The 27,976-nt window shown below is 34.8% G+C and overlaps 1 protein-coding gene and 1 non-coding gene across 3 annotated transcripts; one reads left to right on the forward strand and one right to left on the reverse strand.

Annotated features, from left to right (window-relative positions):
- On the reverse strand, positions 1-27,568 carry LOC111502570 (uncharacterized). Of its 2 annotated transcripts, none has more exons than XM_023156680.2 (19): positions 27,380-27,568; positions 17,456-17,691; positions 16,304-16,651; positions 14,116-14,358; positions 10,891-11,015; positions 10,519-10,824; positions 10,351-10,459; positions 9,725-9,912; positions 8,503-8,719; positions 8,155-8,405; positions 7,940-8,101; positions 7,666-7,863; positions 7,065-7,604; positions 6,452-6,937; positions 4,672-5,068; positions 3,977-4,270; positions 3,744-3,916; positions 1,430-1,645; positions 1-349 (listed from the first exon to the last, which is right to left on the reverse strand). In XM_023156680.2, exons 2-19 carry the CDS (start codon positions 17,688-17,690, stop codon positions 203-205), a joined length of 4,635 nt encoding a protein of 1,544 aa, XP_023012448.2. In that variant the 5' UTR covers position 17,691; positions 27,380-27,568; the 3' UTR covers positions 1-202. The 2 variants fall into 2 exon arrangements, with proteins under 2 accessions (XP_023012448.2, XP_023012449.2); XM_023156681.2 differs by having other exon boundaries at positions 27,315-27,438.
- LOC111502582 (5S ribosomal RNA) lies at positions 24,576-24,694 on the forward strand. The gene has a single exon (XR_002721743.1). It is a non-coding gene; the product is annotated as a 5S ribosomal RNA (ribosomal RNA).
- Positions 27,569-27,976: the final 408 nt, after the last annotated feature.

Genomic DNA, 27,976 nt, shown 5'->3' on the forward strand with positions numbered 1-27,976 from the left:
ACTTCTTCAAAAATATATTTCCTATACTTACAATATATACTTATTCTAATAGCACCCTTACAAAATATACAGTAGAAGAATGAACATATTTTACACGTCATGATTTTTGGGATGATGAACACATCTAAGAAGGCAGTGACATATCATTGGCTGTACTTATAAAATTAAGTAACTTGAAAATAGTTTGAATTCGTGACCGATTCTATGAGAAACAAGCTGCTCCGATTTCTATCCAGAAAGCTTGATCTGGTTCTCCTATATCTCTTACACCCACGTCGGTAATGGGTAACCTAGATGGCTTGTTCGTTGAGTAGGAGATCACTGTTTCAGCCCAAGAGTCTTTGCGATACTGAAATAAAAAAGTGAGTTTATTGACGATAGTGGCTATTACCCTCACATAATGGGGCAACTCTGGGTCTAGGTTCTAGACATTTTTCAACGTTTTTCGATTTTAAAATACATTACATCATATTGTGTGGATGAAATTCAATGTTAAAATTTTGTAGATTCATTTGAATTAATTTTCGAGGTAGAATTCGTGAATGTAATGATGGACCACCGATTCAATTCTATATCACGTGAAATAGAAATCAGACATCAGATTTTTAAAAAAGGAAAAATAGTCACGAACATTTCATAGAGTATAAAATTGAAAAGCGTAAACGTAATGGTTGAAAGAGAAAGAGCTTAATGTACCAATGAGAGATTTGAATAATCTCAAAGAAATCCAAAGGAAAAGTGAGACTTTTTGAATTATGGTCTAAAGAATAAACACATTTCATAGAAATGAAGGAATTGACTCTGCTCAAGCTCTGTTGGGAAAATATCACCAAATAATAAAAATATATAAAGTGAATATGTTGATCTAACCTTCAATAATTATATGATACGATACGATTCGATACGATAAAAGTTATAGGAACCCTTAAAAGACATGTTATGACCAAGAATATTTAGTTACCAAAGATATGTTCATATTGAAAAACATTGTGGTTAAACCGTTGAATTGAAACCTATATTTATCAGTCATACTATACTATATTTACAAGCGATAAGATCTGAAAAATTACAGGCCAATAGCTTTTGTGAGTATATTTTGAAAAATTTTCCAAAACAATTTGAAGAGAAGAATAGTTGATCTTAGCAATGAAAAATAAGAATTTGACCCAAATCAATATGGTTTTCAAGAAAAAACTGATCACAAATGTTTCGGACCATCAATGGATAATAACCGTAAAATACATTTTGAATCAAACTTTTGTTTCATTCTTTCCAAAGAAGTGCAGCGAAATACTCATTTCCCCTAAAAATTTTAAAAAAGTTTATACCCCCGAATTTGATTTTGGTGTCTGGCAAATATATTAAACTGTTGGTATTTTATAATGAGTTTGGAAGGTGTATCGCTTGTCAAAGATAATTTGTGACTTACCCTGCATTCATCTGAGATAGCTTCGTATCGAAGTTTTCCTTTCGGTGTTATTTCTACATCGTTGGAACTCATCAGTTTGATACCTTTGCGGAAAGTATGTCTCGTAACGTCAAAGTAGGCTGCTGACTTTTTGCAGTGGTAAGTGATATTTTGTGTCGCACTGGATGACAGAAGGTGCAAGAAACCAATTTGGGTGCTGTCTGCTTTGTATGTAATCTGAAATAAAATCAACGATCTTTTTGTCATTTGGAAAAACTTATTTTTTTTTGCAAGGGCACCAACACTGTGAGAATATTCTTGGTGAACTCTGATATCAACTATTATCTTATAATCAATGTTCTGTATCTCCTGGAGACGCCATCTTGGTGACACGAACGTCAAGGAGAGTGTTACAGTTCTGGTGTTTGGGAAGAGTGATTGTTTCGGATTTAGTTCTACTTTTCATTTCAGCAATTCTTTTATGAAATTATATTTCGTGACTTTTTTGATTTTTATAAAGAGTGTTTATTAATAATATATTGATATTTGAGGAGGTTATTATTGAGTCCATTTTGAGAAAGAAGTTTCACATGTCCTAACAGACTCAACTTTTTTAACTATTTAAGGAAACAAAAATGTTATGGTTATTCTGGTATGGCTCTACATATTTTTGTAAAACAAAGAATGCATTTTCTATATATCAAAACACATTTTCATCTGTACAACATAATTTTCCATACTTGCTAATGGCAAGAATGAACCATTTTGAAGCTAAAAATGATAATCATCGCTTCTTGAGGAAAATTTATATAGGTATTATTATAAAATAGAATATCGATGACTGAAAACATGAACATTTTGCCAGTTGTCTGCCTAGTCTATACTATAATTTCAAAATAGTCGGTACTGAATTCTCAGAAATGACTGACGTTATTGCTTTAGTCTGTCTCTTGCAGTGACGTACGGAAATTATACTAAACAGATAAAAAAATTATGATGAAATATATAAAATCGCAACCTTGACAATAATGTTTCCGTTTTAATGCAATAATTTTTTTGAGAATTCAGTGCCTACTGTTATGAAATTATACTATAGTTCCCGAATTTGATTCTTCAAGATTAACGATATTATTAAAATAAATATAGTTCATTATACAAATCCTAAGCTTTCAGATCTGCATCACATGATCTCGGCCGGGCATTCGACTGTGTCAATCACACTTTATTATATAGTAAGCTAACAGCAATTGGTAATCAAGGTCAGTCCTTGAAGTGGATTGAATTATATTTATCTGGACTTCAACGATACGTTACTGTTCCGAATATTACAAAAAAAAATCGGTGAATGTCAGTAAATCATATCTCTGTTACTATGGGTGTCCCACAAAGATCTGTTTTGGGGCCCGTTTCATTTCTACTATATATAAATTACATAACAGTACACTACACATTTTATTCTATCGACAAAGCGAGTGCAGTTTCAGAAACACAATCTAATAATATATTGTCAAATATTTATTAGTGGTTCTGTAGGAATTCTTTTCGTCTTATCGCAGAAAAAACACATGCAGTATACTTTCATAATGAACAAAAACAGGTAACTAATATAGACATCAAAATTGGCAATCATCAAATTGATGTCTTTAATTTGACACTGTAGATAAAGAACAAAATGTTTTGGATAGTTACTGATAATTTATTTGTCAAAGAAATAATTTGTCAAAAAAAAAATTGATCCCGACTAAAAGTAGGATTCATTGAGCATTTTCGAGTTTGATAATTATCAAGGAAACAACAACTATGCTCAGACAGAATCTCGCTTCAGATATGATACTATCTTTTGGGCAGTGTCATGTTGTTTGTTGACGTTTTCATCTCCCAGAGAAAAATATTCGTTGTATTGTGTCAAGTACAACCAGTTGTGAAAATTATTTTGAAGAATTCATAATCTTAACTCTGCCATGTCTGTTTATTTTTGAAGTCTGTTTCCACTTCCATTTAAAACATGTTCAAACTAATACATATACAACGTAATGATCTACATGTACCTTTTAAAAAATGTCTTTTTCAATTATCCATTTATAATTGGCCGAAGGATTTTTAATAAATGTCCATTGACTATGAAATCTCTTTCTGAATTGAAACTATTCAAATAAGCATTGAAAGAACTTTTATTGAATAGTGTTTTTTATTCTGTGATGAGGAAAATCATCTTCAGGATATCGAAGAATATATCATCGGGTAATTAAATAGAAGGAAAATGATATTGAATTAGAAATGACAAATACGCATGTTAATTAAAATCGATGGATGCAATTTTTTCCCTTAGGCTTACCTGCATTCCGTGTTCTATTTCTCCTAGCCAAACTTCAGGATCCCTGCCTTCATAACGAATTTCTGGTGAGCGATCTGGTTTGGGCATAACGCAGGTTGCCCTTTTTTCCATATCACAGTAAACTAGGATTGAGTCTCTGATATCTCCATCATTTGGATCAATCCAATATTGACCTTGAAAAAAATTAGGAAATCATATAGTGAAAAGTTTCATTTGATATTCTTCGTACGTACCACTTTGTGATTCTGGATAAGCAGCTAATATGTCCCTGCAAGTTTTTCCAGGCGAGTTCTTCTGGCCGTTTGGTTTCTTCAGTCTGTCAAAAGAGGATTTGAGCTGTTCATAAGCTTTGTTTATTATATTGCGAGTTTCTTCTTCAGTAATTTCTTTTCCGAATATTCTGATGGGTTGGTCGTTCATTGGATCTGGTCCTTTCTGATTATTCTGTCCTTGGGACAAGAATGCTGCCAGGCTAGCAGCATCGTATCCTATCCCTTCTCCTGGAGGACCAGGCGGTCCTGCGGGTCCTGAAAAATTTTTCTTTATTATTGTAGAAATTTTGTAATAACCATCAAATTATTTTTCTCACAACATCATTCAAATTTTTCATTTAAATCCATCTCAACTGAATCTATAATTCTTTCATGAAGTTGACAAACGGCTCTAAAGTTTCTAAAAATTCGTCATTCAAAGTTTCCATTTTCTCTTATAACAATGTGATAAACATCAATTTTTCAAGGTTCTGTTTTTTATAGGATTTTTGATGAGACATATTGAGTGAACAAAGAGAATGGAAATAATTCATGTGAAAACCTATGTTCTTCTTCACAGATAATCTCTCGATATAATTTGTAATTGTCATTGCCATACTCTCCATACTGAAAATCATTGTTCAATCAGTAACAATAAAATTAAATGAAGTGTTTACCAGCTGGACCAGGTGGTCCTGGTCTTCCATCATTTCCATTTTCTCCTCTAGGTCCTGGTGGTCCTGCTACTCCTTGAGGTCCCAGGCTACCATCTCTTCCGGGAGGTCCTCTCTGCCCAGTTTCACCTTCTTTTCCAGGCATGCCATGTTCACCAGGTGGTCCCCTTTCTCCGGGTTGTCCTTGCAAACCGGGTAGTCCCTGAAGACCCATCAAACCGCGATGTCCCTTTGGCCCAATAGGACCTAATTCTCCACGATCTCCTTTAGCACCTTCTGTGCCTGGAGCTCCAGGTTTTCCTCTTTCTCCGGGTGCGCCATCGGTTCCTTGAGGACCTGATTCTCCTCGGGGTCCTCTTTCTCCTGTGAGACCGGTTGGACCGATTGGTCCTGGTGGGCCCTAAGAAAAATGTTGCGTGATAGAAAATAATCAATTGGGTGTTGTTTGAGGTTACTTTCTATCAATGTAATATAATTGAGATGGAATTGGCAAATACTTGATGATCCATAAAGTATTCAAATGACACTTTGTAGTGAGATTTACACTGAATATTTCAAAAACCAGAACACGTGTTTCGTTATACATAAGTTTCCTTAGGTGTATTCCTACTGACTAAATAATACCTGAATTTTGCTTTGTATAATTGAACATTGAATAAACATGTATTAAACTTATCAACAATTTCCACATCAGAAAACAGATTTGAAAGAGGAGAAAAATTGGTTGGGTTTTAAATCATTTTTTTCCACGTCGTAGTCGTGGAACTCATGCCACTTTGCCAAAAGATAGTTTGTAAATATGAAATTGGTTATCACATTAAAAAAAATACTACTATGTTCTTTTATTCTTTGACAAAAGAATATAAAGTTTTGAACAAGAACCACAAGTCAACTTATATAATCCTGATCTATCCAATCTATTCTGCACTGAAAGTTCATTTTTATTTACTATTGAATGCTTCAACTTCGTGGTAATAGGGATGTGTCGAAGAATTATGTATGATAATGTCCGTATAAGATAGTTTGTAGAAAATTGCCAAATCATGTTTACTATTAATTTCAGTGACAGTCAAAGTCTAGAAAATACATTGAATTATTTACCTTCATTACAGTGGTGAATTCAATTGATGGGTGAATGGAATTGACAAATTCGGCAAACTTGCCCAACTATCTTCTATCTGTACTATTAAAACAGACTGAGACATCATCTCCGTATCTATACAAGTATCAGAAACAATTATTCAACTGATTATCATGAATTTCATTTCCAAGGTTATCAATAAAATTTCAGCTAGCAGAAGACTAAACGGATTTTTTGCTCTTCGCTGCATGAATGCATTTTTTCATTGAATTGAAAATAATTTTGAAATAAACAATTAGTAAGTAGACCTGAAATTTCTTGTTTTATTACAAAACTAACATGGTTTCCGTCTATCAATATAAATTTTGCGTTTTCAGTAATTGCTATGTCCTATTTATACTTAATCGCGGTTTCAAATTAGTGTGCATTTTAATTGTATGAGCATTTCTGGAATTTTCTGATGGTGCCGTTGCAAATGACACCAAAGGTCTAATTGTTTAGCGAAACACTTGTTACGATTTTGTGAAGATCCCACAATGAAGTGTTACGTGAATATGTAATAAAATTGTTGAAGCTCACAGACTGTCATATTCAAAAGATAATGTTACAGTACAATTTGACGGCCAATTCAGATATAATAGTTGTTATTTTTGATTCGATCTATTTTTATATAGTTGAAAGATGATTCTTGAAAATACGTACCGGCAGTCCTGGAGATCCAGTACTGCCAGACTGTCCAGGAGGTCCTTGTGGTCCTTTATCACCAGGTCTTCCTGAAATACCCGGTGGTCCAGGCTTACCAGTAGGTCCTTCTGGTCCTTGATCTCCGCTAGGTCCAGGTAATCCTGGAGGTCCACTCAAACCAATAGGACCTTGGGGCCCTTCACTCCCAGGTTTTCCGGGGGCACCAGTTTCACCGGGAGATCCTCTAGGTCCTGTCATACCGCTCGGCCCTTGTAAACCAGGAATTCCCGGTAAACCTCTATCTCCTGATGGGCCTTGTGGACCGGCAGGACCTATAGGACCTGGAGGTCCTTCTGCTCCGGTGTCTCCTTTGGGTCCATCTTGTCCTGGTGCTCCAGTGAGTCCTTGAAGTCCAGGAAGACCAGCCCTTCCAGTTTCTCCAGCGGCTCCCTTTATTCCTGGAAGTCCTTGAGGCCCAGGCAATCCTGCATGTCCTGGTTGACCCTGAAAAATCCAACAAAAAATTCGGTAAATGTTCTGAAATCTTTCGAAAATTAGATACTTAACGTTATCTGAGTTATGAAATGGAATTTGAAATATTCTGAAGTTTGTTATTTTTTGGATAACCTACCGCTTGTCCAGGTTCTCCTGGCCTTCCTGGTGGTCCCATTATACCTGCGTCTCCTCTAGGTCCAGCTTCTCCTCTTGCTCCCTTCGAACCAGTTAACCCAATTGGTCCTTGAGGTCCAGGTTCTCCGGGTCTCCCAACAGGTCCCAAATTTCCTTGTTCACCTTTCATTCCAGATAACCCTCTTTCTCCTTTTACTCCCGGCAATCCGAGAAGACCTGGAGGTCCGGGAAAACCTTGCGATCCCTGTGGTCCTGCTGGTCCTCTCTCTCCTGGTCCGCCTTGTGCTCCTGGTTCTCCTGGAAAACCCGGAGGTCCGGGTTCACCTGGTGCTGCTGGTTCCCCTGGAGGCCCAGGTGGTCCTATGGGTCCAAGAGGTCCTCTTTCTCCTTGACGTCCCGGTGGACCTTCGGGACCGATTGGACCAAATGAGCCCCGTTCTCCTTTTTCACCCTGAGAACCTTGAGAACCCCTTAAACCTGGTAGTCCTATCAAACCTTGTGGACCTTGGTGCCCTTTCATTCCTCTGGGCCCAGGAAGTCCCTACAATAGAAATATTTTTTACTTTTCATACAGAATGCGAAATAAAACTCCGTAAATATACCTGCGGGCCATCTATTCCTTGAGACCCAGGAGATCCTTTGATCCCGGGTAATCCTGGTTGTCCAACTGGACCTCTTTCGCCTGGAAAGCCTCTTTCACCCCTGATACCTTGATTTCCTGGAATTCCTGCTGTTCCTTGGATGCCAGGTTCGCCGTCTTTTCCTGGCAATCCTGGATTTCCTGGAGCCCCAGGAAGTCCCTGAATGAAAATTTCGATTTTTTAAAAACGTTCAACAGAGGCGACAACATATTGGAAATGTAACAAGCACAGTTACCTGAAAACCTCGTGGTCCATCAACACCTGGTGGTCCCCTTTCTCCGTCAATACCAGCAGGCCCTGGAGGTCCGGTCGGTCCAATTGGTCCGTCTTTCCCAACATCCCCTCTTGGTCCTATTGGACCTGGTGGCCCTGGTTCGCCATCTTTTCCTGCTTCACCCTTGGAAGATAAATATAAGTACTTGGTTCTAGATTTTTCAGATAAATTCTTACAGTTAATCCTTTGTCTCCAGGAAGACCTAAAGGACCAGGTAACCCTTGAATTCCTTGAGGTCCTTGTTCGCCAGGTTTTCCATCTTGCCCAGGCATTCCCCTCTCTCCAGGGGAACCGTTCTTTCCAGGTTGTCCCGGCCGGCCTGACATTCCCCTCATTCCTTGTAGTCCTGTTTGACCAGGACGTCCAGCTTCTCCTTGTGATCCTTTCGGACCAACTGGGCCTAACAATCCTCTTTCTCCAGCTTGACCTATTCATGATCATTAATGAGATGGTTTCACTAAATAGCATCATATAATAATGATACATAATCGTTTTTAGAAATATTGATATCAATAAATGTTAACCTTTAGGACCAGGTGCTCCATCAGGACCAGGTAGTCCTCTAACACCAGGTAATCCTCGTTCTCCCTGTGGACCCATTTGTCCAGAAGGCCCTCGCATGCCTCTCTTTCCCCGCTTGCCTTCAGATCCTGGTAGTCCTGGTAGTCCTCTAGGCCCAATAGCTCCTGTCTCACCCCTTATGCCGGCATCGCCCTTGTAACCTCTGTCTCCAGGCAAACCCTGAAAAAAATATTCATTCATAGCTGCCAAACAAAAATATCCAAGAATAATATTTTTTTCAGTAGGTGAATTCAATTTTTTCAACTGGAATATCAAAAAAGTCAGATAATATGGAATATTTTTAAAGTATATATAAAAGCAAAGAAAGGGAAGAGCAAAGGCATGTGAATCACTGAAAATTGAAAAAGATATAGAAAATATAGAGAGAAGAAAAATGATTGTTTTGGTGAAATTATTAGATGGAAATGTAGAAACAACAAATCCATATGTGAAATGAGTATTCGATACAGTAAAATTCAACAAAAGAAATGGATACAAACTGACATTTTAGTAAAAGAAATTGTAGAAAATTACAGAATCGAAGAAAAAGCAAAAATATACAAGATGATGAAAAATGAGTTCAATTCATGATGACAAGAACAATTTGGAGGGAGATAAAAAAATATGAGAATTGTGGAAAATCTATTCTAAACAACTTGCTTATTGGAATTATATGATGAGCAAAGATATTGTATAATACAGAAGAGAAAAAAAATAATTAAGAAAGAAGAAATAATGAAAAACAAAACAGAACTTAATGCCAACAGAAATGAAACTTAAAGGCAAAATAAAAATGTGAAAAAAATCTGATACAACATAATGTTTCAGCAGAACTGCGTAGGTGAATAGGTATTTCGACTTATAAATAAACTAATAGAAAAAATATGGAAGCCCAAAGAAATTTGTCGCCGGACAACTTTTGAAATTTGGCTAATTGAAATATTTTTTTCAGCATGGTTCTTCTCAAGGTTTTTTTTCATGAACTTTTTCGAAATGCTATTGTACGTCAATGATGTTTTTGTGCTCAGTATTTAAAATTCAAAAAAGACATTTCAAAATTGCATTTTCTGTTGAAAGAATGTCTATGTTGAAGTAGTCTTGTTTAAATTATATTAATGAAACTTTCAAATACTATCAGTCACTTATAATAATATATCAAATTTTCCCCGAACAAAAATTACTCACAGGTGCACCTTTCATTCCGGGTTGTCCTGGATTTCCTGCTAAACCTGGAGGGCCTCTAGCTCCTGGGAATCCAGGAGATCCAACTAGACCTGTTGCGCCAATACTTCCTTTTTCTCCGGGATATCCATCCTTTCCTGCTGGTCCTGGTGGACCAGATTCACCGGGTTGTCCAGGACGGCCCGACTCTCCTGAACAATAATTGATTATAGTATGAATCGAACGAATTAACAGAGTTTTAGGAATATCGTTGAGATATAAAATAGATCTCATCTGAATTAAAAATTTACATGAATATATGATTTTCAAACATGAGTGGCAGTTTTTCAAAATATAAAAAATCACAGTGGCCACCAGATTGACTAAATTGGACTCGTTGAAATTATTTTTCTAATTACTTTTTAATTGGAATTACCGACCCGAATTGGTAGTTGTTAGATGGTGCCCATTACTTGATGCGTTAGCATTGTGGTAGGAGTAGAAATGAAATGTTGACTTCTGATTTTGCAACTCAAATTTTTTTTTACTCAATTGAATTTTAAAACTGGAATCCTTTTCCAACTTGAAATATATTCACTTCAGTCTCAAATATGTTCTATATTTTCCAATAAGTTGAAGCAACTACGTACCTCGTGGTCCTTCAAAACCACGACTTCCTTTGGGTCCTTGAGCTCCTTGATCACCTTTCATACCAGGGTTTCCAGTGAAACCAGGTGCTCCAGGTTTTCCGATAACACCCTGAAAGCAAATCAATGATAATTACAAACAAAAAAACGTGAAATTGTATTTTTCTCTACCGGTTGTCCTGGTGGTCCTGCTATTCCGTCGATTCCCCTCAAGCCAGGAAGTCCAGGTGGTCCCTCTCTACCCCTTTCACCTCTAGGTCCGACAGGACCCATTGGACCAACAGGTCCCATCTGTCCAGGCATACCCTGTGATCCTTTCTCTCCGATAGCTCCTTGTTCACCTTTACTACCATCCATTCCGGAGTAACCCCGGTGACCTTTGGTTCCAGGGAGACCTGGCATACCAGGCAGGCCTCTTGGACCAACTGGGCCGGGAGGTCCAGCTACGCCTGGTTCTCCATCGTCTCCTCTTTCTCCCTATTCAAAAATATCAAGTCAATATTCTCACTTTATGGAAACTATGATGGAAATAATTATTCTTACATCCTTTCCTGGTAGACCAGGCAAACCCCTTGGACCCGGTGGTCCAGCTATTCCAGCTTGTCCTGTTTCCCCAGTTTCTCCTCTGGGTCCTTGAAAACCTTGGGGTCCTGCTGGTCCTGCCGGTCCTATAATATGAAGAGAACCATGTGCGTTCATCCAGAAAATATTTTTCTTTCCTTTTAATGGTAATGCTCTCAAGAACACTCACGTGTAATAGGTGTAAATGCATGATAAAATGAGAATATAGAATATATATTATTCAGTTTGAACACTGTTGATTTCTTGTTGGGTTTTCTTTGACAGTTCAACTGAAATTATTATATTTCATTTGTCAAATTGAGGAGTATGTAACTGATCATTTCCTATCCATATTACGTGATTCAGATGAGAAAAGATTAAACCAGAAGATGAATTCAGAAGTGTACAAAACCAGTTGAAATCAAAGACAAAACTCGTTCTGAGGAGATAATTTGCGGGATTTGAATGAAAGAGAGAAAGAGCAAGAGGTCAAAAACTGAAAAGTGAAAATAATCATACGCAAGAATTCGAAATATCAAACCATATTATCCGATAAGGATAAAAGATCAGAAGACCTCATAAGGTATTTCTTATCCAAATGATGATAATAAAATAACCAATAAATCAAACAGTAGATATGCATATATACATGAATGCTGAAATTTCATATTAATTGAAATTATACTACTACATGGGCTGAAATGTCTCGGGTTTAACACATAGATGGCGCTGGTCTTATTGCATTTACCGCTTTTTCAGTCGGTACTAAACTTCAAAAAAAAGCTATTGAAATTTCATGATATTCTACTGATGAGCTTGTTAGTTATTGTACTAAGAGTGACACTACTTTTGTTATTTTGAAAACAATGGATCAAAAACAATTTCGTGTTTTACAATTTTACACTGTTTCTTGATATGAAAAAATACCGTTCAAGTGAAGCAATGGCATGAAAAGTATTATAAGGACTCCGCTTCAGACACAACAACGTTGGTTTGCTGACTTCAAACGTGGTGGTAGAGATACTGATGATGCAGAAGGCAGTGCACGTCCAAATGAGTCAGGAACACCAGAAAACATTAAAAAAAAACATGAAATCGTTTTGAATGATCGAAAAGTGAAGTTGCCTGCGTTTGCTAACATTGTAAAGATATCAAAAGTACGTGTTGGATTCAACTATGAGAAAGTTCTGTCCAAAGTGGGTGCCGCGCGAGCACACTGTTGACCAAAAACAAGAACGTCTTGATGATTCTGAGCAGTGTTTGGCCATGTTCAAACATGAATATTACTGGAGCTTAATCCCAACACCAAACCGTTATTTTTAATACCTCCAAACCACACAAAATTATGATCTAGAGAGTTATTATTATGAAAATTTTGCAATGAAGAATTCTCATTTTTGGCAACAACCGGAAGAAAACTTCAGAATACAGAGTGTACCAGGGATAACTGTAAATGAAATAAAAAGTGAATTGATGCAAATATGAACCAAAGAAAAATGTGAATTCTTCTCTAATTCAGTGAATCCAAATGAGAATACCATTGAACACGTATCGACCACATGTACAAAAAAGAAAACAAAACCAAAATTTGGCAATTATAGCGGCTATGAAGAGTTATCTGTAAAGGATAATGAAGACAAGAGAATAAGGCTATTCACTTTGTTTGTTCAAAAAATTAGGTGAATTTTCATTTATTCATCTATTCTTATTTTGTTCCCTTCAAAGTAGTCCCCGTCAGATATAATACATTTGTGCCTGCCTTTTCAACAATCCTCGAAGCAGTTTAGATATGCATTTTTTGGTTGCAGGGGACCAGATTGGTGAATACGGTGGCTGAGGTATGATTACGGTAAAGTTTTCGGGCAAAAAATCACGATCAAGTAATGACGAGTGAGCAGGTGCATTATTGTAATGCAAAAGTCAAAAATTGTTTTTTCACAATACCGTTTTCTTCTCATTACTTCTCGCAAGGTCGCATAACTTCAAGATAATACTCCTTACTGACTGTACGACCATGTGGCAACAACTCCTGATGAACTACGCCAAAGTAATCGAAGAAAACAGGGAGCAAAATCTTGACATTTGATCGAACTTGGCGTGTTTTGTTCTGGTCTTTGCTCCCTTGGGCTCTTCCATTGGGACTATTGGACTTTGGTTTCGATGTCATAATCGTAAACCCATCATTCGTCATCAGTTATGATCCTTTTGAGCAAATCTGCATCGCCATTAGCGTCATTTAACAATTCCTGACCGATGCTAATGTGATGGTTTTTGGTCACAATTCAGCAATTTTGGAACGAACTTCGCTGCCACACGCTTCTTGCCCAAAATTTCTGAAAAAATTTCATGTCATGACCGATATCCTCAGTAACTTCTGTAATAGTGGTTCGACGATTCTCCATAACAATTTTTCTCACTTATCAACATTTTCATCGGTTGTTGCTGTGCTGGAGCGTCCATGGCGAGCGTCGTCATTTACATCTTCTCGACCTTCTGTGAAAAGCTTGTACCACTTGCAAACATTTTTCTGACTCAAAATACGATCACCGTATACTACTGTCAATATTCCAAGTGTTTATATGTGTTTTTGTACAGAAAATTTTTTGATCCATTTTTTTCAATAGCAAAAAATCGCCGAATATGCAAAACACTTTCAACTTTTATGACTCTCATCAACAAACTGAACATGATAAATAACTGAAACTATGTTCCAGACGATTGTACTAACATAAGAAAATTAAAAAAATCGCTAAGCGAGTATACGTAGCCAGCGATATTTTAACATTCACCTCATTTCTTCAACAATTCACTATGTCAGTAGAAAATTTTTATGTATTCAAAAAAAGCTTTGCTCAAACCGTTTCAAAAAATGAACAAAAACTGTCTCTGGTTTATTTGATTTCAATTGATTGTTCCCCTATTATTAGTTACTGTTTAAATCTAAATAAAAACATTCGTTAAAAAAATGTGTATCCTCTTTCTTAGACAGGATCCTAATTTTTTGAGCGTGATTTTTGATGATGATATTTGTAACACTTGTAAGGAATTTGTTGTTACATTTTTTTGGCAATATAGATATGAATAATCTTCCGTTTCTGAAATGTTGAAACAGTTCTTTAGACCGGCTCTATTTAGCATTTATTTTATTCAACCACCCTCTATATAATTCTTCCTAGATTTCGAATTTCTGGCAGAATAATTTCTTACCTGGTGGTCCTCTGGATCCCACAGGCCCGACCGCTGCTTGAAGATACTGAAAAGGTTCGAAGGTTGGTCCTTTGTCACCACTCCCTTGAGTTTGGGCCAGCTGTTGGTAGTAGGCGCTGAGATCAGGGGCAGGGCCAGGTGGGCCGGGTGGACCTGGTACACCGGGAACTCCTGGAGTACCAGATGCTCCTGGATCTCCTGGTCGTCCTGGATCACCAGGGTAACCATGTTCACCTCTTGGACCTTTAAGGGTATAAGTATCGTTGAGAAATCAAAAGTTTTGAATGAAAAAATTGCAATGATTGTTAGTACTGATTTTATTTTCAAGAGAAATGATTAAAAATTGAGTGTTTGTTGAATAAAGTTTTGAAATATTCATTATATGGCCACATCATCTGTAGATGTTAGGCAATCATACTGAATTATGATGAAACCTAGTTTGAAGAAACTGGCAACATAAACCTCACATAAAACTCCACAGGATAAATTAACTGGTTATGAATTTAGTAGTCAGACGTTTCGATCCAAATAACACTCTATTGTGAGATTTCCACTGGACTAGAAATTTCACTAATTGTGGTAAAACCTGGTTTGAAGAAACTGGCAACATAAACCTTGCCAAAATATCAATTCACAAAACTCAGTAGGACAAATGAACTGGTTATCAATTTGTAATCAGACGTTTCGACCCAAATTACACTCTATTGTGAAATTTCCACTAGATTAGACATTTCATTTCACTAGATTCGATTTCGATGGTCAATCCCTAATTTTTATCATGAACCAAACCAATTTCACTATTAAAGCATTTGTCATACATATAATAGTTGTTTTACACTAAATTATGAAAATTGATGCCTTTGGGGTATGTTTCTCGAAAATTGTATCCAAAGAAGCAAAGCAATCTCAGATAATCTGAGATTGAGAAAGAATGTGTTTAAATTTTTAAATTTCAGGCACTACTCAAAATAAGTTAACGCACGAGTTTTAGTAATGGTTTTATTTTATGATTACATTACAATACATTAATTACATTACAGAATATTACTTAAATTCATGATTTGACTTACTCTGCCCAACGTCATTCTTGTAAGATAGATGAATAAATCATTAAATATGTAGAATTCAGTTAGTGAAAACACGCCCGAACAAGTCATTGTTTTCTGTTATGTTTATTGTGGAAAAGTGAAAAGTGTCGAAGTCGAGGTCAAATTTTGTGGTTTGAGTGAAGAAAGGAAGAGGAAAGAAAATTGCAAGCAGGCCTATAATCATTCTTTTGAAAAACCAAAGGTGAGCTTGACAACATATCTTTGGAGTGTTTATTAGTTTTATCACAATGTACGAAAATTGTTTTATTCCCCTCTAAACAAGTTCTATTTCATCATCTGGTTGGAGGATGATTTCTGGTGTTTCTTCGCGAGGTTGGCAGTACACGAATATCAAAATTTTAGAACAAAAAGTAAAGCTTCGATCTCATTCGAAATATGACCGGTCGACCTCTCAATTGGAGAAAGATATAAAATATTTTCAATACAATTTTTAGTTTACGAATATTTTGAGATAATGTGTAGGTAATGAAGGTAAATTTCGAAAAACCGTAGAATAACCCTTCTTCTGAACTATACAAAATTACTAGAAATGTGATCCTTAATCGTGTTATAGATATACAATATGGAAGATTAAATTCATATGTGAATTTTTATTGCAAAATAAACTTGAAACACAATCACAATAACAATATTCAATAACTTATTTTTTCAGTTTAGCAATAACTTATAATGTGTCAAAATGTTTAATGTTTTAGTCGTCCTTATACCAAAGTACTGTTTTTTCTAGTAATTGTTTGCTTTAGTAATATATAAGACTCGTTTCAGTATTTTGTGAATTTTCAATGCATTTGATTTAAAATCTTAGATAGTCAACTCCCATCTTTCATGGAACAAAATCCTGGGAAAGACCTTAAACAGTGTTTTAAATGGCATTCCAATACTCCGGTGTGTGAATTCTCAAAATAGTACATTACCCAATTTATATTTTAACACCCGTGTTAGGATTCACACGTTAAAAGGTAAGACCTCGTTAGTCCTCAGCTCGCACAAGTGTCGACTTCTGAGGGTTGTCGTTCGTAGGTGTGCCATAGTTGGTTAACGGAAAAAACACATTTTAAACATATTTCATTTAAACTCACCTGGAAGAGGTATTACGTCAACATGTGGTTCCCTCGTAGGTCTCAGCGCTCCTAGGCAGACCTCATCCGTCTTACACTCTATGTTTCCATTAAGACAAGTACATTCCGTGCATTTTTCTACGGTCCATTTTTCATTATCCTGGTAAAACCTTCCATCCTGGCTGCAAGAGAAAGGTACCACGTTACTTTCCGGAGAGGGTCTAGGTGGGATGACACGAACATCCACAGTACCAGTTGGTGCTGCTGTAGGTCTTTCATCTTCCGGTTGGACGAAGATTTCTGTTGTTTCTTCGCGAGGTCTCTCGTCAAGAGGCTGAGGTGTAGTTATGGGTTTTGATGTTGGTGATGCTTTGAATAGAATTATGCAAATTAGGAATAGAAATATTGGGCTATGACATAGCGATGTTATTTTGAAATATTTATGAACGAAACCCTACGCTGATCCACAAACACAACTGATACCAAAATATCATTTAATCACATTCCAGGCATAATCTGTGAAAGGCACAACCTAAACTCATCTTCGCACAAAGCGTCAAACTACCTTGATATTGAGATGAGGTCTTTACAGAAATTCACATTACATGGCAAAATCCGGAAGACAAACTTCAATACAAAAAGTTTACTCAAGAAACGTGAACGAGCTGTTGAAATCAAGATCCACCTGTCCCGTAACATGGTTGAATTTTGGCGAAGGTTCTAATGAAAGGCTCTCTTTCATCTCTATCCAAAGACATCGGTTTGATAGCGTCTGCTACTGCACAATATACGCCTCAATAACCTCTTGAGAATCCCACTCAAAAAGTCTCCTCATTATAATGTTATCATATTGTATAAGATGAAGTCTTCCGAAATAAATTGAAAATCTTGCAATTAGAGAGATGTTACGGCAGTCACAATGATTTTTTATTGAGAATTTCCAACCATTTTTTAATGGTAATGATAACATCTGACCATGGTTTTTATAAATTTGAATTCGATTATACTTTGTGTCACATATATCTACTTTATTTCAATTATTTATTAATTCCGTATTCGAAACTGTTTTCAGTAGGATTGATATGCGAATTTGATTCCCATGAGAGACACTAGTAATCGACACTTAAATAGGTGAATGATGGTGAAAAGCATTTGCATTCTCAGTAGACTTACATCTACTTCCTCCTTCACTCTCTCTTTCTGAGTAGTAATCTGTATAATCAGGATCGACTTCTCCATAGTCGTAATTGTCATTTGGTTGCTGATTTTGAACTACAGCGGCTTCTGGGTCATCAGATTGTGGTTTGGCATCAACTTTCTTTGATTTTCTTCTCGATCTAGCTTCTGACGTGGTTCCCAGAAAGGTGAGCGCTACTAGCGCCACCCAAATATAACGGTCGTATTTCATTCTGCAACAAGATCAACACGTTATAAACAAAGTTTCTCAATACGAATACACAAAATCAAATGATTAATTGATTTATTTATTCATTCATTTACAACACTCGTAGAAAACAATATAAAACTAGTCAATGTTTGAAAATACAACACAATAAAAATAGTTCTTCCTCATACTTCCATTTAAAATTTGCTCATTAGCAAGTTAACCATGAATCTAGAATTGATTGGGATTTACAAAATAAGCTGTGGGGATGAAGCCGCCAAAAAGTAAATATATGAGGACATCCGACATTTAGATGCCTGTAGGAATCGAAACATCTTGAATGACAACAAATAAAAGACACATTTGTTGACGAAAAAATGCAAAAACAGATAGATTTTTATTTCAAGATGGATATTTTTCTATCACAACCTTAGTTATCATACCTTCTCTCCTGCTCATCATCTATAGAATTTGAATAGGAAAAAATCATTAAAAAGTTACATTATAAAAATTCATCCATGTGACTGTTCACTAGGTAATTTTCCATTTCGGCAATGAAAGTAATATCATAATCATATTAAAATACGAATAAAAAATGTGTGAACAGTTACGTTGTGAACAGTCGCACGAATGATTTCCTAATGAAATTATTTTACGTACGTTCAGTACTTTGCCTCTTCAAATTCTAAAGGCGATGAAAAAAGAGTACCTCAGCGTTCACGTTATATCATAGTACCAGATCTAATAATATCTTAGCATCCCAAAATCAAATAAATGATGACTTTGAAGTTATAAACACCCTATCGAACAAACACAATTTGAAGCTGAATCCTGGCAAATGCCATTTCATGTTCTTCGACAACATGGACCAAAGACAATATGATAAAGATCATGAGAAACTCAAGATAGGTGACCAAATACTCAAATCGGTTGACTTAGGCAAAAAACTTAGGCATCACTTTCGATGAAGATTGAAATTTAACGCACATGTAAAACAGCTTATGATTGAATCGCATGCCACTCTCTAATTTCTCTTTCCACATAGACCAAGCTTGTCCCCTAGAAAGCTTATCCTTTCTATTATTAATTATCGGGACCCTGTCTATGGTCCCTTCTTGGAATCGGCTAATCAATCTAAAATACAACGAGTGCAAAATTCTTGTGTTCGCTTCATCTTAGGAATACGTAAATTTGAACATATTTCCCAATCGTGCCAACCTTCGTTGGTTATCAATGTCCGTTATCAGGGAATATAACTGCTGCAACATCACTTATTCAGTACTGAAATCTAAAATACCTGCTTCTCTATTCAATAAATTGACAAAGAGATTAGGACTCCATTCTTTCAATCTTCGAACCACCCAAAACCTACACATCTCTCGTCATTCGTCAGCCATCTTCGGAAAATCATTTTCCTTTCTAGCTGTATTTTTTCACAACACGATCATTAAAGATCTCATGCAATTCTCAAAATCCACATTTTAGAAGAAACTAAAGGCAAAATGCAATATGTAATCAAAAGAATTAAATTCCTATTATGAACTATGTTGCTTGGTATATACCTCTAATATAATTTGTTTCATCACACAATCTATTTGTTTTGTCCAGTTACTTTCTTTCTCTTATAATGCATATTAAGTTTAGTGTAAGAGTAGCTATAGCTAAACTTCGCCTGATATGTTAGCTTAAATACTAAATAAAGTTGATCATTATTATTATCAATATAACGGTTGAGGTTATAATAAACAGCTCACAAAATAATACTGAGTATAGCTCATTTGGTTTTACTAAAAGCAAAAAATTCCAGAATCATCATGGAAATGATTCATTGATATTTTTCTGGAAAGCTATTGAAAATATGAAATGAACTGTTTTATTAGTCTTTGGCTTTTTCGAGAAAAAGTACCCCCAAAACAACTCTTTTCTATTCAACATTGTTCAAATTCAATATTCTTCTGACCTCGATAGAAGGTAAAAAATGTGAGGATCTCAAATTGGCAACAGAAAACTATTTTTCGATAAAAATTCAATTGGTGGAGTGATCCAGTTAATTTCGTTAACTAAAAAAAAAGATCCGCTCTGATGATGATAGACTACAAATTCTAGAGGCATTAAATGACAAAAATCATCTTTGAAAGACTTTCAGCAATCGAAAACATCTGGTGATTTCACAGTTCACCCATATTTTCATGTAAATATATGAAAATTGAAATATTTCGGGAGGTCAAAGCTGCTGTGAAATGAACTACCACATTTGGCATTGAAATCATGCGTCACATAAAAAATTCAAATATCTTGGGAACTGTTGCTATGATAATATGAGTTTTTAAAATCGTTTATCCTGAAATTATTTCTATTAATGATATTAATAATAATAATGTGCTTAGGGTAGACGATTTTCGGACCCAATGATCACTCACACCACGGTGTGGGGAGAGTAATCATTGGTTAATAATGCTGGCGTACCTTCCCGCCTTCGGGGGCAGGGCCCGACCAGCTTACTCTTCGGTGGTTAATAATAATAATGATAAACGTCTTCATTATTTCGGATGTTTCAAAAAAAAACATACAATTTGAAAAAACATAAAATTTTGAAAAAGTAAAGTACGAAGTTCAGTTCGGTTTCTGAATAAATCCATCTACCGAGCTGTTCTTCCACTCAACCCCTGAAAGTATTTCTGAACTGATATACATTGCAATCAGAAAAAAAGAAAAAAGTCACGAGTTGAACAAAAATATTGAATGTTAGATCCTTAAAGAAGATAAAAACGGGAAAAATCTTCTAATTGAAAAGCCTGGAATGAGTTAGTGATAAGTGTTAAAGTAAATGTTAAATTTGAAATTCTTAAACCTAGCTGATTTGATATCAGTTGAAAAATCATTGTATAAGCGTCATATCCGATAAGTAAACCACCTTCGAAAATATTCAGGTTTACATAAAGGTGGTGTCAAAGTTCCTCTAAATGTAACTCGTTTTATTGTATATCAACTACTCATTGGAAAAAAACATAAATCCAATATATTCCTTTGCTGACGATAGCGCACTTGTCTCGTCATTCCATTTGGATTCTAGGGCATTCACTGAAGATGAACATCTTCACCGGCAGCAAGAGATTGCATACCTTAATGAAGACCTGGAGGTGATTTTAAATTATGGTGACAGTAATCAGGTTCAATTCAATCCCACGAAAACCCAGGCATAGGTTTTCTCCAAAAAATTAATGTCTCCAAAACGGATATAACAATGCCAGGACAGACAGTTCTGCTTTGTGCTTCGATAAGTTTGTTGGGGGTTAAAATGGACACCAATATGTATTGGCACATTCATGTCGCTGAAATTGCAAAGGCTGCTTCTCAAAAGCTTGGGACACTATTCCGAACCAGAAAATTTTACACACCTCAGCAACTATTGATGCTTTCAAAAGCTCAGATCAGATCTTCTTTGGAGTATTGTTTTCATGTACGGAGTTCCCCCCTAATCCCCCCTAAGTGTACCCTGAGGCTGCTGGTTCCATCCACAAAAGAATCATCGTTCTAATTGGAGACACGAACATCACTTGCAACCTTGACAGTCTGGAACATCGAAGAAAGGTTGGAGATTCATCTCTCTTTTACAGATACTTCCACGGATGGTATTCAAGTGACTTGGCACATTTGATTCCACCAAGAGCGGTACATATTAGAAATAGGGGACGGACTCTGGCTGCTCATCGTTTTGAAGTTCAACTCAGTACATCTCGAACGTCACTGTTGAAAAACTCTTTCATTTGGAGAACTGCATTCATGTGGAATAAACTTCCTGAGAACGGTTTTCCAAAAGAATTTCCAGCGATTCAAATCCAACGTGAATCGCTACTTTGGCACATAGTACCTGTGTTTTGTCATTAAAAAAAATAATTTTGCCGTAGAGGTAAGAAGGCTTTTGAGTTGTGATAATTTTATGGAAAATGTTTGCAGCCTGAATTAAACTTCTATTCTCTATATTCAGCTAATCGACATCCTTCAAATTATGAGATATTTTTTTACCACTTTTCAGTCCATGAATAAGCCTAAAGCAAGAGTTTTGCGGTTTTTGTGTTTCGGTTTTATAACAATTAGTTATGTGCACACGGTGCATATACACATGAGAACACATAATGTTCGCATAATTAAAATGAGATAGAATGAGAGACTCGCATAAGATTATTTTCAGTTTCCTTGAAATATGTCTCCTAGCATCCTATGTTGATTTCAATGAAGCATATGCTCGCTGTATCAAGGTGTTTCTCGAATGTCAAAAATTGATCAGGGTCACTCCAAGGTTTTCAGCTTCCTCAACCAGCTTGAATGATTTACCATTGATCCTCATATTAATATGTTCACGTACATCAAGTCGTTTCAACTTAGGCCCAAACAATAAAACATTAGATTTCCGAGCGTCAAGAACCAAGCAGTCATCTGCGGCCGTCTAGAAAAAATCATTCAAATCGTTTTTGATACTCTTACATGAATATTCTGTTATGAATATGTTATTGAATTTTATGTCATAAAGTCTTTTTTTTGCTCATTCATCTGGTTCATGTTCATTTTGTCTTGATATCTAATTGACAGTTAACAATTTACAAAAATCGATATTCATAAAAACCCCATTATGACAATAGCCCCTCCTGCACTTCCCTAAATCCGGCCTTGTTAGTATCTCATTTTGTCATAGTTATGACGTTTCTAGAGATTTCGTATGCATTATCATTTGAATGCCGAATTTTTGTAGAGCGTCAACTTCCACGAAAAAAATCGAAGGTCGTATTATGTAGTAAATATTGTAAAAAAAACAATACAAAAGTCATTTTTGATTTTATCAATCGAAATTAGACAGAATAAAATTGATTTTTAAAATCCAAAAGTGATATTCTAATAATAACTGAATTCATAAATAAACCAATACTTATTAAAAATTCAAAATCATTACTGTTCAAATAACCAAAGTCATACTTGTCTTTCTCAATTGAAACTAGAAAATTCTCAAAGCAGTGTTTTTTATCCGTTCATAATAATATTCAAGTGTCCTAGATTGTAGATATTGTCATATGAATCTTCTCTATGTTTTGACCCAATCCGTTCTAATGGATAGCATTTAACGCAGAGGAATTAAAATAATTGCCATTCATTTATAGGCCACTTGGACGGAGTTGGTGATTTATAAAGAATTCATTGCTCCTAATAGATTTGAAACAATTTCGTTACGAACATTTGAATTTATATTGATATTAATGACTCTGATTTGTATTATTTCACTGTATTATGTGCCATATATAATTATAATAGAATTAAAATCGTCATCCGAAATTCTCTAGTCTCCGATTTTCAATTATGGAATATCATTGACTTTAGGTCGATGATATTGATAGGTCTATCTTGCACTGATAGAATAGAATGGATTATTTATTTAAGTATGTTATATTCAAAAGTACATTCATAGCAAATCAGTTAGATCCACCTTCGCAGTTATTGAACAAACGACGACGTTCTTCTTGAATATTGTCGATTATTCTTGTCGAGTTCCTCATTTTATAAATTACCGTCAAATTTTTAAATCTTGTAGATTTTCTGTCGTCGTCGGTTCAGTAACTGCCAAGAGGCGGGTACATGGCAATTTCAACAATTAATTAAAGCGAAAAGCAATTTTTATTTGGTTTTCTGTTTTCTGACAATAGTAAAAGATATTCTGTATGTAAATTAACTCGACTCAAAAATTAACTATTTTTTGACCACCCTGTATGAATAATTATTTAATGTTTATAACACTGAATAAATAATTGAATAATCTTTAAAATGAGCTATTTAATCTTCCTCTTGAAGATGATCATTTGTGATTGAAACACGTGATTAAACTCAGTTTAATCTTCGTCTCGAAGATGATCACTTGGTAATTGAAACACGGGTCGAGGTGTTTAAAATAACTGTTTGGTGTTGGGATAAACTCCAGTAATATTCATCACCACACCAAAGTTCCCAAACTGTGCATCACAAGTATGTTATACATGCCAAAAATAATTTTAATACCAAAATCGACTTGTTTCGAAATTTGTATACAAAGTCGCCTATTCTGGAAAAAAAATTATTCCATAATTTTGTTTCTCACTGTATCTGCAGTGCTTGTAAACCTATTGAATCGCGAAAGAATGGAAAAGCTATATTGATATTAACTACACAAAAAATCACTAGGTGTTTGAAAAATTAAGTGTTATTGAAATAAATAACATTTAGGACATCAATTTATTTATATCATTTTATTAAAGTTATGATAGAGCTTATATGTTTGAACATTTTATGGCTGGTTCATCTGGCTTTTTGAATGAATTCTCTGTCATTGTTATGTTTGTAGAGTATTACGATCTTCTGGATTCTGCACTTCCTGTGAAAACAAAATTTTTTTCGGTGTGTGATTTACCAATTTTTAATTTATATACAATCGAGTCGTCTATATCCGTCCGCGACAGCACTGCAACGCCATCCTCCATGCCGTTCAATTTTTAATATATCGCCGAGTCTGGTAGCAGAAGATATTCAAAAGCTATCTCTTGTATAGTCTTTTGGGTTAGGAAGTTTTAAAAAAATCGATACTTGCGGAGCCGTGCTACTTGCCTGATATATTTTCCTTTCTTATAGTTTGAAAAAGGCTGTTTCCGGTTTTACCTTTGGGTCTACGATCAACATACCTACCTACCGTTTATAAATAAGTATTGCAGAAATTACCAGTCAAGAACTTTATTTTTTTGTTGAACCTATCTGAATTTGAATCGTTAATATCATGAACGGACAATTTAGGCAGTTCGTCGTATCTGCACGCTTGCTGTTTTCGTAGCAACCGTAGAAAAAAAGATTTTGACTAGTAACAATTCAGATTTTTTATAGTTCGCTATATTTGCATGCAACGGCCATACCACGTTGAAAATGCCAGTTCTCGTCCGATCACTGAAGCCAAGCAACGTCGGGCGCGGTTAGTACTTGGATGGGTGACCGCTTGGGAACACCGCGTGTCGTTGTTTTTTTTTTCGTTCAAATTTCAATTAATGTTTCAAATAGCATGCAATCATTATTTTGAAACGTATTCTTCTGTCTAGACAACCGCACAAAGAAGCTGGACATAAATGTCAAAAATTTACAATTTTTAGAATAATAATAATCTTGACCTCTGTACACGATTAACTTTGTCAGGTTCCAAATATTTTCAATTTGAAGAATACCTGAAATTAATTATTGAAATGAGTTTTATCAATAATAATTTAAACAATATTTAGATTTCCATCAACGTTTGGAAATTCATTTAATTTTTTCTTCGAGTACGACTGAAAATAATAAGATCGATTTCCATTGTTATTCAATGTCCAAAAAAAAATTAGAAATGGTATTTTGGACTGTCTTAAAAAACTGTTCCATATCAAATTTTAAGCCATGTATCAAAATGTCATTAAGCTACTACTAAATTGATTTTTTGCAATTTTTCAAAGAGAAAGTAGAGAAAAGGTCGCGTAAAATTTACCTTCTTAACATTTTATTGATGAACTAACTGCTTTACTTTAACCATTTGGTTTATGGCATGCGATCATGTTGATATCAACAGAATTATCATTATTACCTTTCATTTTTTTTTATTTTTTAGTTGTATTCAATGATTCAAAAAATGCTTTGATTTTTTTTTTAAAAACCTCAAAGCTATTTAAACTTTGAAACACTCATGTTCGTGTTTTTAGATTGTATTTCCATTTTTTATCTAAGTGGCGTTCCAGATAATAACTAGTCAAACAGTAGGACATATAAAGGAAATTTTAACTGATTCTGTCAACGTTTGTTTCCGAATGAGAAAAGTATTATTGTTCAAGAATAGTAAACAAGTCAATTTGATGATAGCTGATGGAAATTTGTATATAACCCACCTTTTCAAATGTTACTCAACAGTGGCTCAAAAATGATATTTCTAGTGTTCTTTTCGAAAATAATATTAATTTTATCAGATAAAAAAGGCCAGTGGTGAATTTTCATGTTTTTATTAGTTAAAAACTAAAAGTTCAATTTCATTCAAGTCTGTTGATGAAAAATATCCCACAACGATTTTTTCTGATTATATACTTTTTACTTATATAAATCAAATAAAATATACAATTCCTATAAAACAAATAACTACCTACTACAAAACATGTTCAGACTATTTTGTTTACTATTTTTGTAATATAATTCACGCCCAGTTTTCAATTAATTTTCATAAAAAATTGATATCTTTGTTACATTATGCTATATGGCAGTGGAAAAGCTTTTAATATAAATAAAATACTGTTGAAATAACATATATATATATATATATATATATATATATATATATATATATATATATATATATATATATATATATATATCTGAAAACATTCATATTATTTGTGTCTTACTTATCAAGTAAGCAAACATCATTCCTGAAACATTTGAATTATTAATGTGATAATAACTAACTAGGACTTTTCTCAATTATTCGTTCAATACATTGTATACTTTTCATTTCCCAATTTCAATAGGTTATTTATTGTGGAGTTGAATGTTTGTACATGAAGGAGTTTTTTGATAGACTCTGAAAAATTCACTATGTCCTGTTTTGTGTTTAATTTATCCGCAGTAACATCATAGTTTTTTGGGAAAGAAAGTTTTTGGCTTTCTACTACTCCATCTGATACAAAAAATGGATGATAGAATCTTCCAAAGAAAGGAAGGATTAATCAATTTGAAAATAAGTAACTCTATACATGGATGTGTAGATCATGCAAAGAAGTAACTTTCAGACACAAACTGAAAGAAAGTCCTCCTGAAACAGCTACTTTCATATAAACATTGAATTACACGAAAGAAAAAATTCTTTCGAAACAAATACTTCTATATGAACACTGAATTATACAGAAGATACTTTTCTCTATTCAGTTTGTATATCAAACATTCGTGGAGGAATACGAATCAGATATCATTCACATGAGTTCTACTTTGAATGAATGGTAATAAATTGTACTCACATGGAACACTGTCACCCTAACTGGTATACACGTGTTTCGTCTTAAGACATTTGCCCTAAGGCTCTTCTGTACCAAATTGGATAACATTATAGAAAATACACACACTTCATTCATGAATTACGATTTTGAATGTCACGGAATAAGCTTTGGAAGATTCTATCATCCATTTTTTTGTATCAGATGGAGTAGTAGAAAGCCAAAAACTTTCTTTCCCAAAAAATTAATCACTCCTAAAATTATAACCCTTTCAAATCATCATAGTTTTGTTCCTTCAAGAAGACTATATAGACTAATCTAATACTCTAAACTAATACTCGTATGTTACACAATCATTGGCAAGTTTTCATTTTTACTTTGTATATCTATAAACAGTTTATTTGTTGCTAAAATTGTTAACCAATGTTAAATCAACAGCATATAACACTAAAGTTTGATTTCATATGTAAAGGAAAATCGTTGATGCATGTGAGAAAAATAGACATCTCTTATACAGAACCCTGAGGAACCCCTGCATTAAAAGTTTCTATTTAGGAAAGATTATTACTAAGTATATTTCTCACGAACTACGAAAGACATTCATTTAATTTGAGTATATAAAAAATGAGTAATACATCACCTCCGCTAACATGAAAGATATATCACAAACCGTTCACAAAAATCACGTTACAAAAAAAAACTAACCTCTTTCACTGGGCAAAGTAGCCCTAAAATTGTGCGCCCCGTTTCTGGGCCGGGACTAATCAGCTGTGTGGAACTAGCGCAACTATTTATCTAGGATCCGGGAGCGCGGGGGGGATTTTGATCGTATTAACGCATCTTTTAATTAATATATGCGTATGCTGATTGCCTGTGCCGCTTGGTACATTTTTATTGTCACAAATTCGTTTTAAATTGAACGTCGATATCTAGTTGACACACTAAACCCTAATTAGGTTATTGTATTCGAGAATGTGTTTGAGGAGAACAAATTCATTGGTATGGATTATTGAAAAAAGAAATTCCTAATAGTTTGTGAGAAGAAGAAAACTTTCATTGTTTTTAGGGTATTATAAGAATGTTAGATTCATACCAGTATGGATCCTTATATTAGGGAATATACAAACGAATCGATTTTTGCTAAAGTTATAGAAAATGATGCAGAACTTATCTCAACCAAACTGAAAGGATTGAAATGTTTACATTTGAATATACGTAGTATATTAAAAAATACAGATGAATTGCTGATATTTTGAATCATTTAATGAAAAATTTGATATAATTATTCTAACAGAAACAGAA

This window comes from Leptinotarsa decemlineata, unplaced genomic scaffold, assembly GCF_025532065.1.
Source record: "Leptinotarsa decemlineata unplaced genomic scaffold, Ldec_3_MD MMD2_tig00000026_RagTag_RagTag, whole genome shotgun sequence".
NCBI classification, from domain to species: Eukaryota; Metazoa; Arthropoda; class Insecta; order Coleoptera; family Chrysomelidae; genus Leptinotarsa; species Leptinotarsa decemlineata.

Bases quoted from the DNA above. Each gene is read 5' to 3' on its own strand.
- LOC111502570 (XM_023156680.2), bottom strand. From the start codon at position 17,690: ATGAAATACGACCGTTATATTTGGGTGGCGCTAGTAGCGCTCACCTTT. The intron at 16,652-17,455 runs GTAAGTCTACTG...TTCTATTCAAAG, and splicing joins GAGTGAAGGAGGAAGTAGAT to CATCACCAACATCAAAACCC. The intron at 8,720-9,724 runs GTGAGTAATTTT...TATTTTTTTCAG, and splicing joins CCGGAATGAAAGGTGCACCT to GGTTTGCCTGGAGACAGAGG.